This window comes from Athalia rosae, chromosome 2 (assembly GCF_917208135.1).
Source record: "Athalia rosae chromosome 2, iyAthRosa1.1, whole genome shotgun sequence".
Classification (NCBI taxonomy): domain Eukaryota; kingdom Metazoa; phylum Arthropoda; class Insecta; order Hymenoptera; family Athaliidae; genus Athalia; species Athalia rosae.
Window position 1 is genome coordinate 12,532,444 of NC_064027.1, and position 15,110 is coordinate 12,547,553.

Here is a 15,110-nt window from a genome sequence, read left to right on the forward strand (position 1 = left end):
CTCTATCGAACTCCTGTTGTTCAGTTTATTTGTAAATGGGATTACGATTCACTTCTTCTTGGAAACCATAAGCTGTGTACGCTACGAACAACCGAATTAGTCGAGCTAATATGGATCGACATCCGAGAAAACGTTATGGATCAAAGTTGTATAATATCTTATGGAAAATTTTATTGGATAACTCCGACGAATTACCGAATCACGTGACCCGTCCGATCGGTCACGTTGCGGTGTAAGGTCTTATTCAATAACTACATCGCTTCTCATCGGTTCATTTACTGCTTTGATCATTTTCCAGGGATCGCTATAACGCATCCCATTATCTTAGCATAACGTTGCCCATTGGGGTTGTTCGTTTCAACGAAGGCTGTATAGATAACGTGACCTCACTCGCCATTGATGAAGATTATTCATAGATTTATGTTAAGCAACCTTTGCGTCAACACCGCGAAATCTGTCTGTATCGCGTGAAAGAAAAACAATTCAAAAATTTCCAATATAACGCGACTCGACGTATTCGAAAACCCGAGTCGCTTCAACTGCACGGGATGATGCAGCTGACGGTCACTTTTTGAATAAACCGCGATCGATATCAACGGCGTTGAAAGAGACATTTACGATTGTGAGAAAGGAAGTGACAACTGAATTCTTCGGGGTCCTAACGGAACAATTAAATGGAATCCACCGACCCGTTCGAATTACTCATATTCCAGGGTCGGTAGGTAGTTCCTTCATTCTGATCTCATATATTATGAATTTTTCTTCGAAAAGGAGACGAAGCTAACAATCCCTGTGAATGGAAGGTGCGTACGCAGAGGAGACACTGTTAACGAACATCGATAGTGTGACGATAAACGAGAACAACACGTTTTGCGGGTACCGCATTGTAATTTGCCGAAGAAACTGTACGCATCTATACGTATACGGAGCGTTCATACAAACCAGAAGGGCAGCACAAAGCTCCCCCAATCTCCATTTTCCTATACGCAGAGCACAGCTAACAAACCACCAGGTTGTTCCACCAACACTCGCCCAGGGGCAGTAAAACGTTAGTTGTTTTGCACACGCGCTGCTTTCAGCTCGTTCCGCTCGTTCCGCTCACCGTCCCTTATAGGTATACCGTCTCTTATACTCACCTCCGATTCCAACCCTCCCGTTTCCCCCCTCGGTGCGGCGAGCTTAACAAAGCCGTAAAAGAATAAATGGCGCGCTATGCGCGAAGAGAGATAAGTGGCGGGAGCCTCCTTGTTTGCTAATCTAGCAAGAGCGGGGCCGGATCATCTGTTGCAAGCTGTTGCGGCAGCGGATGATCGCTAATGGAGTTAGTCTCTGCCTCTCTGGAGCGCGCAAGACGCGAGGCAATCAATCACGCGTAGTCAAACAGAATCCTGCGCGACCTCTTTCCTCTTCCACATTTTCTCTTTCCACTTTCCACTCTCCTCTTCCCTCTTCCCTCCGAACCTCTCGTGACCTTACTTCGCTTTACTCGGTCTTACCGCTTGTATAGCTACGGGCCTACCGTGCTTTGCTTTCAAAACTCTTGTCCCGTTTTCGCCGAGCTCAAATCGAGTGAATCGTCCTTATACCGCGGTTTTTTCATCTTTGGCGAAACTTCCCCCCCCCCCCCCCCCTATATTGATTCCGTTATTCGATTTCATTTTCATCACTTCCCGCAATCAATCGTACAACGAACCTCCACGTATTAGGTTTTCTTCAACCCTATCCCCGTTATAATCCCCGTAACGATTTCACGCTTCCGGTCGTATTCCCCCGGGATAGAGCGAGAGATTATTTTTGTCCGACGGCGAGAGGAGAGAATATTTTGAGAAAGCGGAAAAATGGATGCATTGCTTTGTCGAGGAGAAGAAAACTCTCCCGAAACGACGACAAGCCTTTACTGAACGATACGGACGGTATTACCCGAACTTTATCGCCCCATTCAATTCATTTTCATTTCGTTGAATTACTTGAGACGTAATATTGCTATATCTCGTATGTTCTGTGCACGAAACTTCTTCTTTTTTTTTTTCACTCCGTTTCGCTATTACACCGACAAACAAGGCGAAAAAAAAAAAATAAATAAATAAACCAGAGAGAGAAAGAGGGAGAAAATATTTCCCTTGAATCGTATGAATACATTTCACCAACAACGACGTATAACATCGCGTGTGAAATGAAGCAGTCACTAGATTGTCCAGTTCACGAAGTGGATGATTTGATTTATCCGTTACATGAAATCGATATCAGTTTCATGAAAAAGCTGTTCAGTTGTCTTTCGTACCCGTACTTCGTACAGAAATGAAAGGTGGGTGTACATATTTATGCACACCACGCCTTCGCCTGTTTCTCTTGCCGTTCCATAGATCAGCTTCCACAGATAATGAAAAGCTACTCTTCAAAGAAAACATTTTCTCCGATCAGTCGCACCTACCGGTCAACATTCAATCGATATCAGGTGCGTTTTTTTCCTACCTACGCGACGATCGGATTCGCTGCACAGAACCGAGGCCGTCCCGTATTTCTCAGTGTATTTCGGTGGAGCGCGGTGGGAGATTCGTAGCAATTAATTCCACGTTGAGCCAAACATTCTCCGATGTGTTATACCGCCGCGGCGGTGAATGTCTTTGAAGCACCGCGAGCGGTCGCTTGTTCCTTGATGAAATCCCGTCGTCCCCAATTTTCGTTGGTCTACCGGCGCTGCGACGAACGTCCGTCCTCCACTTTGTGGTCAACAAATTAACACGTTACATCGGAGAACATTCGATCATGCACACCGTACCGCGTACAGCGCGCAGTCGGCAATTTGAGGTCCGGGCGTTGATAGCTATGATTGGGGGATATCAAATGATTCCTGAAATGGAACTGGGCTGTAACGTATGACGGGTATGTAGGAATGAAAACAATTAATTACGCAGTTGTCATTCTAACAGACGGAGCCCGGCTCCTATTCCTATCTACATGTGACAAACTGCAAGTTCGTATAACACCACCGCACGTAATGATGTCGGCAATAACCAGCAGCCTGCTGTTAGTAGCACTGCCCGCGTTAATCAACGCACCAACTCTCGCGCATATTTCATTTCCGTGCATACCTATAGCATACGCGCAACGTAGGTATAGCCGCCCCGTATACTTGACTCGGTTTATGAGATAAACTTTAGCCGAACCCGCGACCATCGTCTCCCCATTTTCATACCCCCGATCCCCGATACTCCCACAGGTACATTCTGTACACCCACGTGGTTCAACCCACGCCCGCTCCGATAATAATGTAACCCCCATCACCTGCATGCGGTGTAACGACGATTCCCACGTGTCTAACACCTACGCGCAATCGTATGCGTCCGTACGCCTGAACGGAGGTTTGAACTTGGCATTATGTGTACGTGTCGATGAAGCGGACAGAACGGAGGAATGTGACGAATGAGGAGAAAAGAGTGAGCCGGACGATCGACGCTGAGGTTAGAAAATGCAAGTTCTGGTAACGGCGAAGTAAAGTAAAGTAACGTGACGTAACGATCAGGCATAGTAATGAGGACAAATGAAGTGGGTGAATTATACGCGAACGTCCCTATGGGAAGCAGGTACTCGCTCTGGCTCATGAGTTATTCATGGGAGTCTATCATAGCCACTCCGTCCAGATTGTGAGATTAATCGCGCGCGCAAACTCCTTTGCCGGGGGGGTGGCTCGCGCGCGCGGGTCGACGTATTCATTTGCCGTTGGTAGGTGGAGAAGCATGAGCGAGAAGAGAACCGGCAGGTGGAACGAAGAGACGCGAACTGGGAAGTGAGTTCTGTGTTGAGGATCGAGAATGATGGATGCTGCGTTTGGATAACGTTTCCACACACTTTGGTTTCCCCCCCCCCCCCCCCCCCCCCCCCCCCCAATTAGCAACGACCTTCAAAACGACACGTATCACGCGCTATTCGTTTCGATACTCTCCCTGTTCCACGCATCTCAACGCACAACTACGTCGTATCACGGGTCTATTCTTTTGTCCATCCAACTCCATTTTCGTCCCCTATGTATGTATTACATGTATTCTTTGGTTTCAAAACTGCCCCCACTCACCACTTCGGTGAGTTCCAAAATCTCTTAAATTTCATCTGACAATGAAATCGGGAATACGATGCACCGCTGGTAGGGAAAAGACGTACAAAATGGCATGGATGGACAAAATGAAGTTTCATTAACAGAGTAGTCCATTTATGTCATTTTGCACGCCTTTTCCCTATGTCGCGTACTATTCTTTGTGACACCCACATTAACACTAATTGTGAGATGCTGTATTTCAAAATTTGCGCATCACTCTGGAACGAGCATACGTATATTCCTCGAAGGTTCGTGGTAATCTTTTGTTTTTCGGTTATCATCAAACCTTAACGAACCCAACTTTAAGCCCTTCTTTGTTGCCCTTTTACAAACATACACACATCCGCCGAACCTTTGAAAAGCTTCGCTGTTCTCTTCTCCAACGCTACGTGGAGAAGAGGAATCAATAGGCACCGTGTGAATAGCTAATGAGCGAGTGAGGTTCAGGTTTGAACATCTTGACCTTGGAGACTTTGAATTGCAAACGAGGCTCTAGAAATCAGTGACTTCTCCGTATGGGTGGTACGTGAATCAAACAACTAGCTTTCACCACCTGACGCGTCTGGCGTCGGGCGACAGGCGTCGGGACGCCCTCGAGATCGAGATCGACGGGCGCTCCTTCGCTCTTCACTCGACCTTCTTCCACCGCCCCTTCCCCCCCCTTTCCCCCGTATTCCCCTTGGGGCGCGACGCCGCTTTCCGCCCGTCACAGCTGGAGCCCTCCAAGTGTCTCGCGAGTAGAGTAGTGAATGAAAGCTTTTCCGGCTGCATGGTAGCTTGTGCAGCCAAGTTTGCAAGCCTGTTGCCGTTCGCTACAGAGTTTACGTAAGTCTCCGACAATTCTGCGTTTTGTTCATCGCACGCTAATGGGGGAAGAGGTATGGGTACAGGTTGTATCATCCTTTTCCATACCATTAGCTACATTGTACGGTACAGCTGGTTAACTTTATGCAGTTTCATTTTTACCGACTTCTTTTCATTTGGTTTATTGTTGCGTGCGTTTCCATAGATTTAGTCCGATTAAAACGCTGTTATTGTCCATTCGAGTACACAATGTCGAAATGTTCAGGTCGAATGTAAAGCGCAAGTCGTACAATATTCGCCGATCGTTCCGTGACAAATGAATGACAAAGAAGCCAACCAAACCGACTATCCTCCGGTTGTTTTGTTGAATTTTCAAACATCTTATTTCACGGGGTTGGGCTGGATAGAGTTTTGTTACTGGTATGGTATCGAACTACCTAAGCGTATGTACGCCACATTCGGTCAGCTATCCGCTTTGTGAGGCACCGAGTCACCCGGTACAGTTACGTCTCGTGAAAGGAAATTGGGTTTGTATTGCAAATAGTCGATTAACTCGTAGCTTTATTCCTACGGACCTCATCACCGAAGCTACCACCGCGCCATCACCACGCACACCAGCGCCAGCAGCAGCAGCAGCAGCAGCAGCGCCGACGCTTTCTGAAAATCGTCGTCATTGAGAGACGGATTAATTTTCATTACGCTTCGTATATAACTGTGCAGTGATTTGCTAAATAAATTTCAAACCAATTGCATTATCTCGGAATTGAATCAAACGGTGTATGAGGCCGGGGCTTACGTACATATACCTGCGCCATTTCCAACTATGTATGTACACCTATATAATATATACACATGCATATATCTATACATCTCTGTATCCATATAGACACAAGGCTACCTAAATCCTTGGTCAATATTTGTCGGGTTAACATCGTCGGATCGTTGCGAGGATCACCCCGACTTCGTTAAAGCTTTCTAGACTTCTGAATCGCGTATACTACGTATCTCCTCCTGACCAGCTACCATGTATGCCCTAACGTTCCAGCGACGTGTGCTCCACCCATGTGCTACAAATCGAGTAGTACTTGAAAAAGCATGAACCTTCTTACAATTAGTCACTTTGTTCATACTTCGTACGAACCGAATTCTACTTATTGTTCCATCACGATTTTTACTATCGGGTATTTTTTTTTTTTTTTGTTTGTTTCGCGGGAACGGTGAAAAAGCAGATTTCCGTTTCTTTGCGACCACTTTTATTCCGAGCCGTTTCAACTCCCTACACTTGCGCTCTGACATATATTTTGTTTTTTTCGTTCCTCCGGTTTTTTCGCTCTCCCTCGCTTTCTCCGTCTTTCTTACTTTTCTCCCCATTCACGAAACGACCAACTCCGAACGGAGTTCGAGCAGCGCCGAGCATACGACACGACGAACCGTACGAAAAAGAGTCACACTATCCAACGCGAAAGATAGATAACTTACGACCGGAAACTTCTGCACAACTATGAAAAAGTAATTCTACCATGGCAGAGCAATTTCACGAGCAAGTGCCGCTTGTAAATCCGATTTGGAAACACGATTAAAGCCGCCTCGCAGCTTTCGTTTTTTGTTGTTTTATTCTTGTGTGTGCTTTTTTTTTTCATTTTTTTTTTTTCTTCATTTTCTTCCCTCCGCCCTTTCATTTCGTTTGTTTTATTACCTTCTTCTAAATTTAATCCTCGAATCCCTGAACTCCGTAAAGGGTTTTGTACGTCGGAGATTCGCCGCGGTATCCGTACACGGTGTTTCTCAAATTGTCGGACTCAATGGCGGGGCCAATTAGCATCGATACAAGCGACACAATCAGCACCGCCGTCGACGCCACTCGCGCTTAAGTTACCTTAACGAAGCCTCACACAAATTGAAAACAATTAGATATCAAAGCGATGTATACATACATATCGTACGCTGCTAGGAACACTGGGAAGCACCGCTATCTCGATTTGACAACTGGCTACCGGAATTTCTGTCGCAAAGAGGAAATCGCGGAATCTCATTCCGGTGCCAACGGCAAACGTGACCTCGAATGAACCGCAACGACCAATTTGACCGGCGTTGCCGTATAATACACACGACAAAAATTTACTACCGTGTAGAAATTCAACCACGTCGCAGACGTTGGGGGAGTCAAAAATAAAGGGGCATGGAAGATGCAGGTACGTTGAAAATTGTCCACACCGAATTCGCGAACCCCGTTGATTTGATAAGTCTGCCGGAAGTTGCCGCCAGCGTATGTGTAAGCGGATTTTCATAATTTACAAGAACAGTTTTCTTGGTTTTCTTTCTTGAATGGATGAAAATAATATTGTGATATTGTGTGTGAAATATTCCTTACAATAATTGAAACGATTCTGGGTATACTTCGAGTATAGTATACACCTACTTCTGCGTTATATATATTTTTTATTCTGAAATTTGAATTTATTGCTGAATTTTCGGTAATCGTCATTGACGTTCTGGATATGATAGGCACTGAGCACCCAGCCGCCACAGCGTCGCTGCAACTACATTGTAGCGACGCGGCGCAACATTGTAGTAACGCGTGGTCGCTGCCGCGCGTCACTACAATGTAGTGGGTTTCATTTATGAAGACATAGATGGTTATCGAAACTCGGAAGAAATTTTTTCGGTGATCACAACTGTCGGTGTGTTCCTTTGTCGGAATTCGAGAACGAGTCATCAGACGCAGCATAATCCAAGCTTTTAAACCTCTTTTGATTTTCTGCTCTATCATTATTTTATTCGTAGTTATAAACCTTCAAACTGAGGGCTCTAAACTTGACGCGCCGACAGTGAAGGGATTGCATGGAATATAAACCACACGAAAAGGGTGTGTTATAATCGCGTGTCACGGTCACCTCAAAAGCGAAAAGATACATCTGCATTTTCATTTGACGTGCAATCTGCTTTCTAATACCATTTTTCAAAGGGATTAGATGAGGCACTCGCGAATTAATAGGTCTGTTTAGCTCCGATCGCGCTGTATGATTTTCTGGCTCACATGCTTGACCGTAAATACGAAATAATGAAAGTGGATATTGGCGGCATAGACTGATTGAATAAAATTGAATTTCCACTCTACTATAAATGAAAATTTGATGCGATGAAATTTGATTTGACTGCCGCTTCGCTCATTGAACCGCGAAACCAAATGTAAATGCCCCGCATTCTTTTCACTTTCATACGTGCGTACACGAAACAACCGACCCCGCGAAGTAAGTAAATGACAATACCGTATCAGATCATAGCGGAACATTCTCCGCTCTCGATCGTTCGAAATATTTCTTGTTCCACCGGATAAATCTACCAATTCACAGTTTCGATTGTGTGGAGGCGGCGGATCGTTGAACGAAGTATTCGACATGAATCCCAAACCGTGCGCGCCTGACTCGGACACATGTTCCGAGCGATCGTTCGGGTTGTTATTGTTACAAACGCGAATATTATAGAAGTTCGTCGGTCCGTCGTTGAGGGAGGCGAAATCCACGAGAGTCGGCCGGAGATAGGTTCGAACCGAATAATCTGTTGAGGTCTGAGGAGTACGTTTCCAACATTGCCGGACATTCCCGTAGAAATATCTCAACATCGTCCGCTTAACTTCTTTGTCGAGGCTCGACCCGGACCGCCAGATATCTTCTTCCTTCCAACTCTCGTAGGGTATAAATCTATTACGGAGCAGCGCCGACATTCCGTAGGGGCTTGGCATGTTGGCTGTTGTTCAAATGGTCTATCCGACAATAAAAAGCGATGCACGTCTCTTGGAAATCCTCTACTTCCGCGAGATTTAAACGCACACCCCGCACACACCCTCCTCCCCCCCCCCCCCCCGTTCCCCCCGCACCCATCTCTTCTCCTATTTTCATCCCTCGCCGCGAACGGATCCCCCTCCCGCACGGTCTCTGTCCCCTCGTCTCACCGCGCGTTACTCTTTTTCTCTTTACCTTGCCGTTGTTACCATCACCCCCTCCCCCCCCCCCGCACTCCACCCCCGCATCTATTTTACCCCAACCTTTACTACTCCTGCTGCAATGCTATACCACTCCGCCGTTATTTCTATCTCCTTTTTCGATGCGGGGGGGAAAAGAAACGTGTTTGTGTTTGGACTCCAGCCAGATAATCTACGGCAATAAATTTCTCTGTGTACAATGCCATGTGATTGGTTTTATCTATCGGCACGGTTCGGTTGGTGGGCGCGCACGGTGCCCACGTATATAGCTAAGCCAGATCCCGACCGCTATCCGCGTTGCACGCGTGCATCGAGCTTTCGCCCGGCAAATCGACTCGAACCAAAATCATTCCTCTTTCATTTACTCTGTATCTCCTCTGCCACGGACGTTGCGAAGAACGATTCAAACATACTGCAAACGGTGTCGGACAAAGTATGTACGATTAAAAAGTTTTTACCACACGTACAACGCAACATTATCGGCGGCTGAAAATATATCACCGGATTATCGAAGTGAATTGAATTGTTTTTTCGCCCGGTGTTTGAATCGGTACTAATAAATTTATTCAATTATGTTATCGAAGGGGGTGAAATATAACGTGGCGCGGTAATTGAAACGGATTCTTTTTCAGACGTCTCATATTTAAAGCCGCTGTGTGTGCACGTGTTTATACGCGGATACGTTCGCGCGTTATTGGGTGATAAATTTCGATTAGCAATGTTCGGGTGAAATCCGTGCGTGTCCGACTTTTCTGCCATCCCGTTTGTACCACCTCAACGTTAGGGGGTTTGCGTAACTTTTGAACCGAACCAGTTGTTGTTAATTCGCTAATGTAACTATTATAACCTGACCCCCAAGCCTTGCCCTCGAGAAATTATTGCTTCGTATTGCACGATGATGATACCGTTCGCCCTACAACGTATAACACGTATACCATACACCGCACCATATGTTTCCAGGTTACAACCATTACCCTTAATCGTAATCGGTGTTTAGCCATAAGTAGAACACAACCCTCGCCCCTTGGGCTCTACGCGTCTCGAGCATCCGTATATGTCTCTACTGGGTACGTACGTATTACCTATGTACCAATACGCGTACATATATTACAAATGGATCCCACACGCTACACGACTAGTTCGGATACCTAGCCGAGAATTATGTTGCTCTCTAGTCGGAGCGGTGTGGTAATATAGAAGTACCGCTGTGTATGGCTTGTTAGCGTCGTAGGAGGAAAATTTTTCTTCATTCTTATTTTCCTCGTCATTTTTTGTGATTGAATTTTCTCCGACGGTCTGAAAATTAACAGTCAACGTTTCATAGATTGAGTCGGGTCCAAAAATATTTCTTCTTCATCTTGCTGGCTACGAAAACGAACCAAGTTTATTCTACGCTGTGTCAGGTCTATGCTTACAAGTGGCTTCGAAAATGTCCATCTATCCTATGCTACGGTCAAGACGTATATACCATGGGTATGTGTTTGCGAAAGAATTTCCTGATTTCGCGAGACTCGGAAAACAATTATTATTGGAACGTTTCGATATAATCTCCGTTTCCCGCGGGACAATCATTCCAGTTTACGGATAGGTGAAATTGGGAGATCCACAGGAATGATCTAATTCCGTAGAAATTCGTCTCCATTTTCTTACACTTTTTTGGAAACCGATGTGTGAGGTGAGTCGACGATGTGGCATCGTGTAGGTATCAAGGAATACCGAGTACCGTTCGGCGTCACTTGAATCGCGATTAAAACGCTAACACCATCGAACTTGGGGAAACCAACCAATGACAAAAGTTTGATCGAACTATTTATGTATAAAGTTCCGATCTAAACCACGAGAACGCGACCAAGAGAAGCCTTGCCGAATACCCTCTCAGTCTCCGTGATGGGATGCGATGCGATGCGATGCGATGCGATGCGGTTCGAGCTTTAGTGCAAGGGAACGCACAAGACTGCGGGATGTATAGCTGTATCCGTGTTACGGTGGAGCATGAGAAAATCTCGACAACAAGGTGAAGCCGGTCGAGGAATTACGTAGCGGATAGAAAGGGGTAACTTCGAGGAGCGGCCAAAGTTGCGATCCTTGCAGAATTCTAAATGTGAGCAAAACATGGCGTGTGCAGCTGACGCCTTTTACTCCTCACGGTGAATAAAGGGGGCGGTTTTTCATAGCCGTTTCTTTTTCTATAGCCCGCGCGGAAATTTTTCGCCCATATCTACATTCACGTCCCTTATTCCCGTGATATATATCGTCCCATTTATACGTATATAAATCCATATACCGTATGGGTAAGCGTTGGCGGAGAGGAGGCGTGAAACGCGCACGTATAACACCGTCACCCTTGTCAGTCCCGCATCGTTGTACCGGAGTCCCGTCACCAACGTTGAAACTTGGTCGTATCAATACTACCGGTTTCCCCATTGTTTTTCCGAGATAGCGCGACGCAAAGGTCTCGCAAGTCGGAGGATACCAACGTATATCTGGCCTCGTATGGCGCGCAATCGCGGCCTCATCCTCGCTCTGTTCTCTTCCTTTTTTTTTTACCTAGCATAGAAATGCACGTACCAACTCTCCGATTCAACGACTTTGTCGAGGGATCATGCGGGCGGCTGATACGCTCCTTGTTATTGCCGCTCGTGAATCTAGGGGTGAATTCAAGAGCTGGAACACAACGAAATTGACAAAATCCATTGAAACGAGTCCGACTCGGGTCGAAACCGGGTGAGTTATTGTTCCTCGATCACGCGTCACGTGGTACGTGTCGAAAATTTCTAAGCGATCGAATCGCGCGAGGGTATTTTTAGTCAAGCAGCAAATCGATGTTCCTAAGGATCGACCGTGACGGTCAAAGGATCGAACTTTCCCGTCGATGCAATAGCGACGTACGAAATTCCGATTTCCGCGTACATGTGACCAGACGTTGAGGAGAAGAGAGGAGAAAAAAAAAAAAAAATTCTCAGGCCGACGTATCGTCCGAATGAAAAATCACCTACCTTCGACACAAGGTATAAAAATCAGCCAGAAAGTCACACTGCAGGATATCAGGATCAACCTTATTATTGTCATTTTTTTTGGTAGCATTCGATTACAACATTAACGCGACCCGAAGTTCAGACAGTGACTGGCTCGTGGATCGCAGTTCTCCAGGAAGAAACGCGAAACGCATGCGTCCTGGCCCACGTGCCAAACATTTCACCCCCGTACTTGTTCTATATTCTATATACACCGCTGCACATCTACGCTGCACGTCTTCGAATTGCCGAATCCGCAGCATTGCAAATGCAATTCGTACAGATGGATACAAAAACAATCCGAACTCATCTCGGATCTGCGTCGCAACTTGTTTCATTGTCAGTAATTTTCATCTCAAGTATTGATAGTTAGTTGGATCTAGGTACATATCTCCTATTTTTTAGAGTAGTATTATGGTGGACTGGTTTACATGTTATTTCAATTTTTCGGGGCGCACGGTGTCCGAGTGTCGAGAATCCTCAGCCCTTTAGCTCGAATCTGTTTTAAATTTGTTTAAATTTTCATTTTTCTTCCCTTCGCCGCGAGTTGTGTGCGTTGACCTTTTTTCGAAACAATTTCCCCGCGCCAGTTGAAGGCTCGAGTGAAAAAATTTGGATGAATTATGATTTTTCCTTTTGTTCCCGGCCAGTTTACCCCAAGTCTTGATTACCGGGAGGATTACGCCAACCGCGTTCTTCAGGATTAGTGTATCCGAGCTGAGCCTTTGAGAAGAAAATCTGTTTGTATCAACGAGAAAAGAAAAAGTTAGAAAATATAAAAGACGGAGGCGCCTTATAACCGCTAATACTTTGCTCAACCCCGGGGTGGTATCAATCACGGAAGAATGTGTAACAAAAATCCCATTATAGGTAACGCACTTATTAACAATTTTTCAAAATCTGCAATCTAAGTAATAAAAGGGTCGTTATTATTTAACCGCGTACAGAAAAGCGGAGGCATGCTTCTCCTTTTGTGAATCGAGTATAATCATCGGAATGAACATGTTTAAATGCCGGTAGCGTCCTCAATTTATTTCCCGTTTGTTTTGTCCAGAGAGAAAACGGTGGCGTCAGTACCAAATGGTGGGTGATACTATAAATTTCCAATCTTTTGGCTGCAGCCGGAATTCCGAGTGAAAGTATTTCAGTATTTACAGAATGAACGTACCGACATGACACCCGGCGCTAATTATGCAGGGACTCAATCTTGAAAGCATTCCGAGCGTATCCAATCGATAAACCATTCCTATATTTGGACTGGGAAATTCTATACGCTTGAGAATAATAATCGGTCTACAATCATTGCTATAATTAGTTATTGTCGTTGACAATTTTGTTTGTTCGAAGATGAAAATAATTCGAAACTTATATCGTAGATGATCTTGCGGCCAGTAATTCTAAAACGGAAGCATCTCACGTTTGGAGAAATCTCCAGCGGAATACAAATGGCCGTTGCAGTAGGTACTTCCTTTAATAGTAATATACTAAAGCACCTCCTTTGAACACTTGAGGCGTCAAGAGTTCTAATTCTAATAAATTCTATTGGGGCGTGCTTGCTTAGCTGAAATCGTGGGAGGCTAGTAAATGGGCGCATTTCTCTATATTACTTCAACTTCTTAATAATAAGTCTTTTGCTCCGCGGCCAAAGCGCGACGAACACCTTCAACTAGTTATCATCGAAGAATGTCTTCCGCCATGCGCTAGTTCGGCCAACGTGCTATGGTACGATGAGACTCGAACTTCGCATTCAACTTCAAACTCGTATGTACGTAGAATTGAGTGATCCTAGGTCGGTTTGCGATTGTGTTCGGCGTGAACAATTGTTTCGTTTATCGTTGCCGCGTAACAGGAAGCTCCGACGCGAGCGAATAATTTTGAGAAATTGGCGTTACGATGAACTCGCACCCTGGCTCCGAGCCGTTCAACGCGGCTGTCGTTAGATATTATACGATATATGTGAGGTATATACCGTCGGTTCGTTGAAGGTACGTTACCAGAATTTGCTATTAGTACCATTACAGTATTCAATTGCACGTGAAGACCAGACGTGCGAGAGGTTATAGTGTAGCTTTAATCAAGCTTCGACGTTGCGAGGAACCTCCGGAGAACAGAGATGAAATAATCTTGCGACGTTATAACCGAGACATATCTGTCTTAACAGACATCCAATTTTACTTTACACGTGCTTCAAGCTCAATTGAGTTCTACGTCTCACGGAATACACACAAGTATCCTATAAACGAGATGTGCTACTGCCGTTTGCATCCACCTACATCTCTTCTCTCCATATACCGAACTGGCAGCTGGTAAATGTAGTTCGGTGTTGCAGCTGGGTTGTTTGGTGTTCCAAACGCGGTGTGTAATCAAGGACTCCCAGAATCTAGAATCTAGAATCTAGACAATTCGTAGGGACGTAGAAACGTGCATAATGGTGTAGTAGGTACGCGTGCAGCAGCAGGAGCTCAGCACTTACCAAATAATTCCAAGTTTCCGTCATGTCATTTGGTAACCACAAATCTTCACACGTATACGTATAACTACCTACGTATCCATATACGCGCATATGGGTAGCTACGTGCATCCCGGTTTAATCCACACAACTGATTTAGATCTTTGGAGTCTATTGGACTCGCCGCTCGTGCAATTTTACCCATAGCTAAATTGAAGAATATTCATTTTACTGGGATCTCCGTCGGTGCATCAGTGCAATTATGCACTTGGACGGATTTTATCGAAGAATTGAATCATTTGCGAAACAATTGATATCCATGATCGGGATGAACTTCTGACCGACTTGAAAATGTAATGTGTGGTTTCTTCGTGTGGAGAGAATTTCTTCTCCAGGATTCCGAAAATGGTAAATCTGCCGGACCACTGGTTCCACTTTTTCTCATGTGGTATCACGAGCCAAACTATAGATTACAAAATGATTTTGAAACCGGAAGTGGTGCGGGTTTTTTCACGCCACTTTCATCGAAATCTTCCGGACGGTTTGTCTGGAATTGTGAATCCAAGTACAAGAAAGCGTACGCGACGATCGTTTCGGCAATTGGTTAGCAACTTTTTCGCAAGTTGCAAAACACTTTCCAAAATTCATTCGAGAGTTTTAATGCACTAATTGATGTACTCGAGGGAGGCCTATCGCCGCGAGATACTCGATCGCTGCTAAGCCGAAGTTTGAAAGGATGGTAATCGGAATGCTCTGACTTTGATCCGC

At 45.3% G+C, this 15,110-nt stretch overlaps 1 protein-coding gene across 4 annotated transcripts in view; it reads right to left on the reverse strand.

The window, feature by feature from the left end:
• The window catches only part of LOC105683153 (lachesin), a 154,097-nt gene extending 141,372 nt beyond the window's left edge, over positions 1-12,725 (reverse strand). For 2 of the 4 annotated variants that reach the window (XR_007276764.1, XM_048649241.1), the window contains exon 1: positions 11,876-12,725. Coding sequence is in view for 3 of the 4 variants with exons in the window: in XM_048649241.1 (XP_048505198.1) it covers positions 11,876-11,963 (88 nt within the window). In the remaining variant the exon portion in view is untranslated. The remainder of the gene's footprint in view (positions 1-11,875) is intronic. The other 2 variants (XM_048649237.1, XM_048649238.1) reach the window with 2 other exon arrangements.
• Between the last annotated feature and the right edge of the window lie 2,385 nt (positions 12,726-15,110).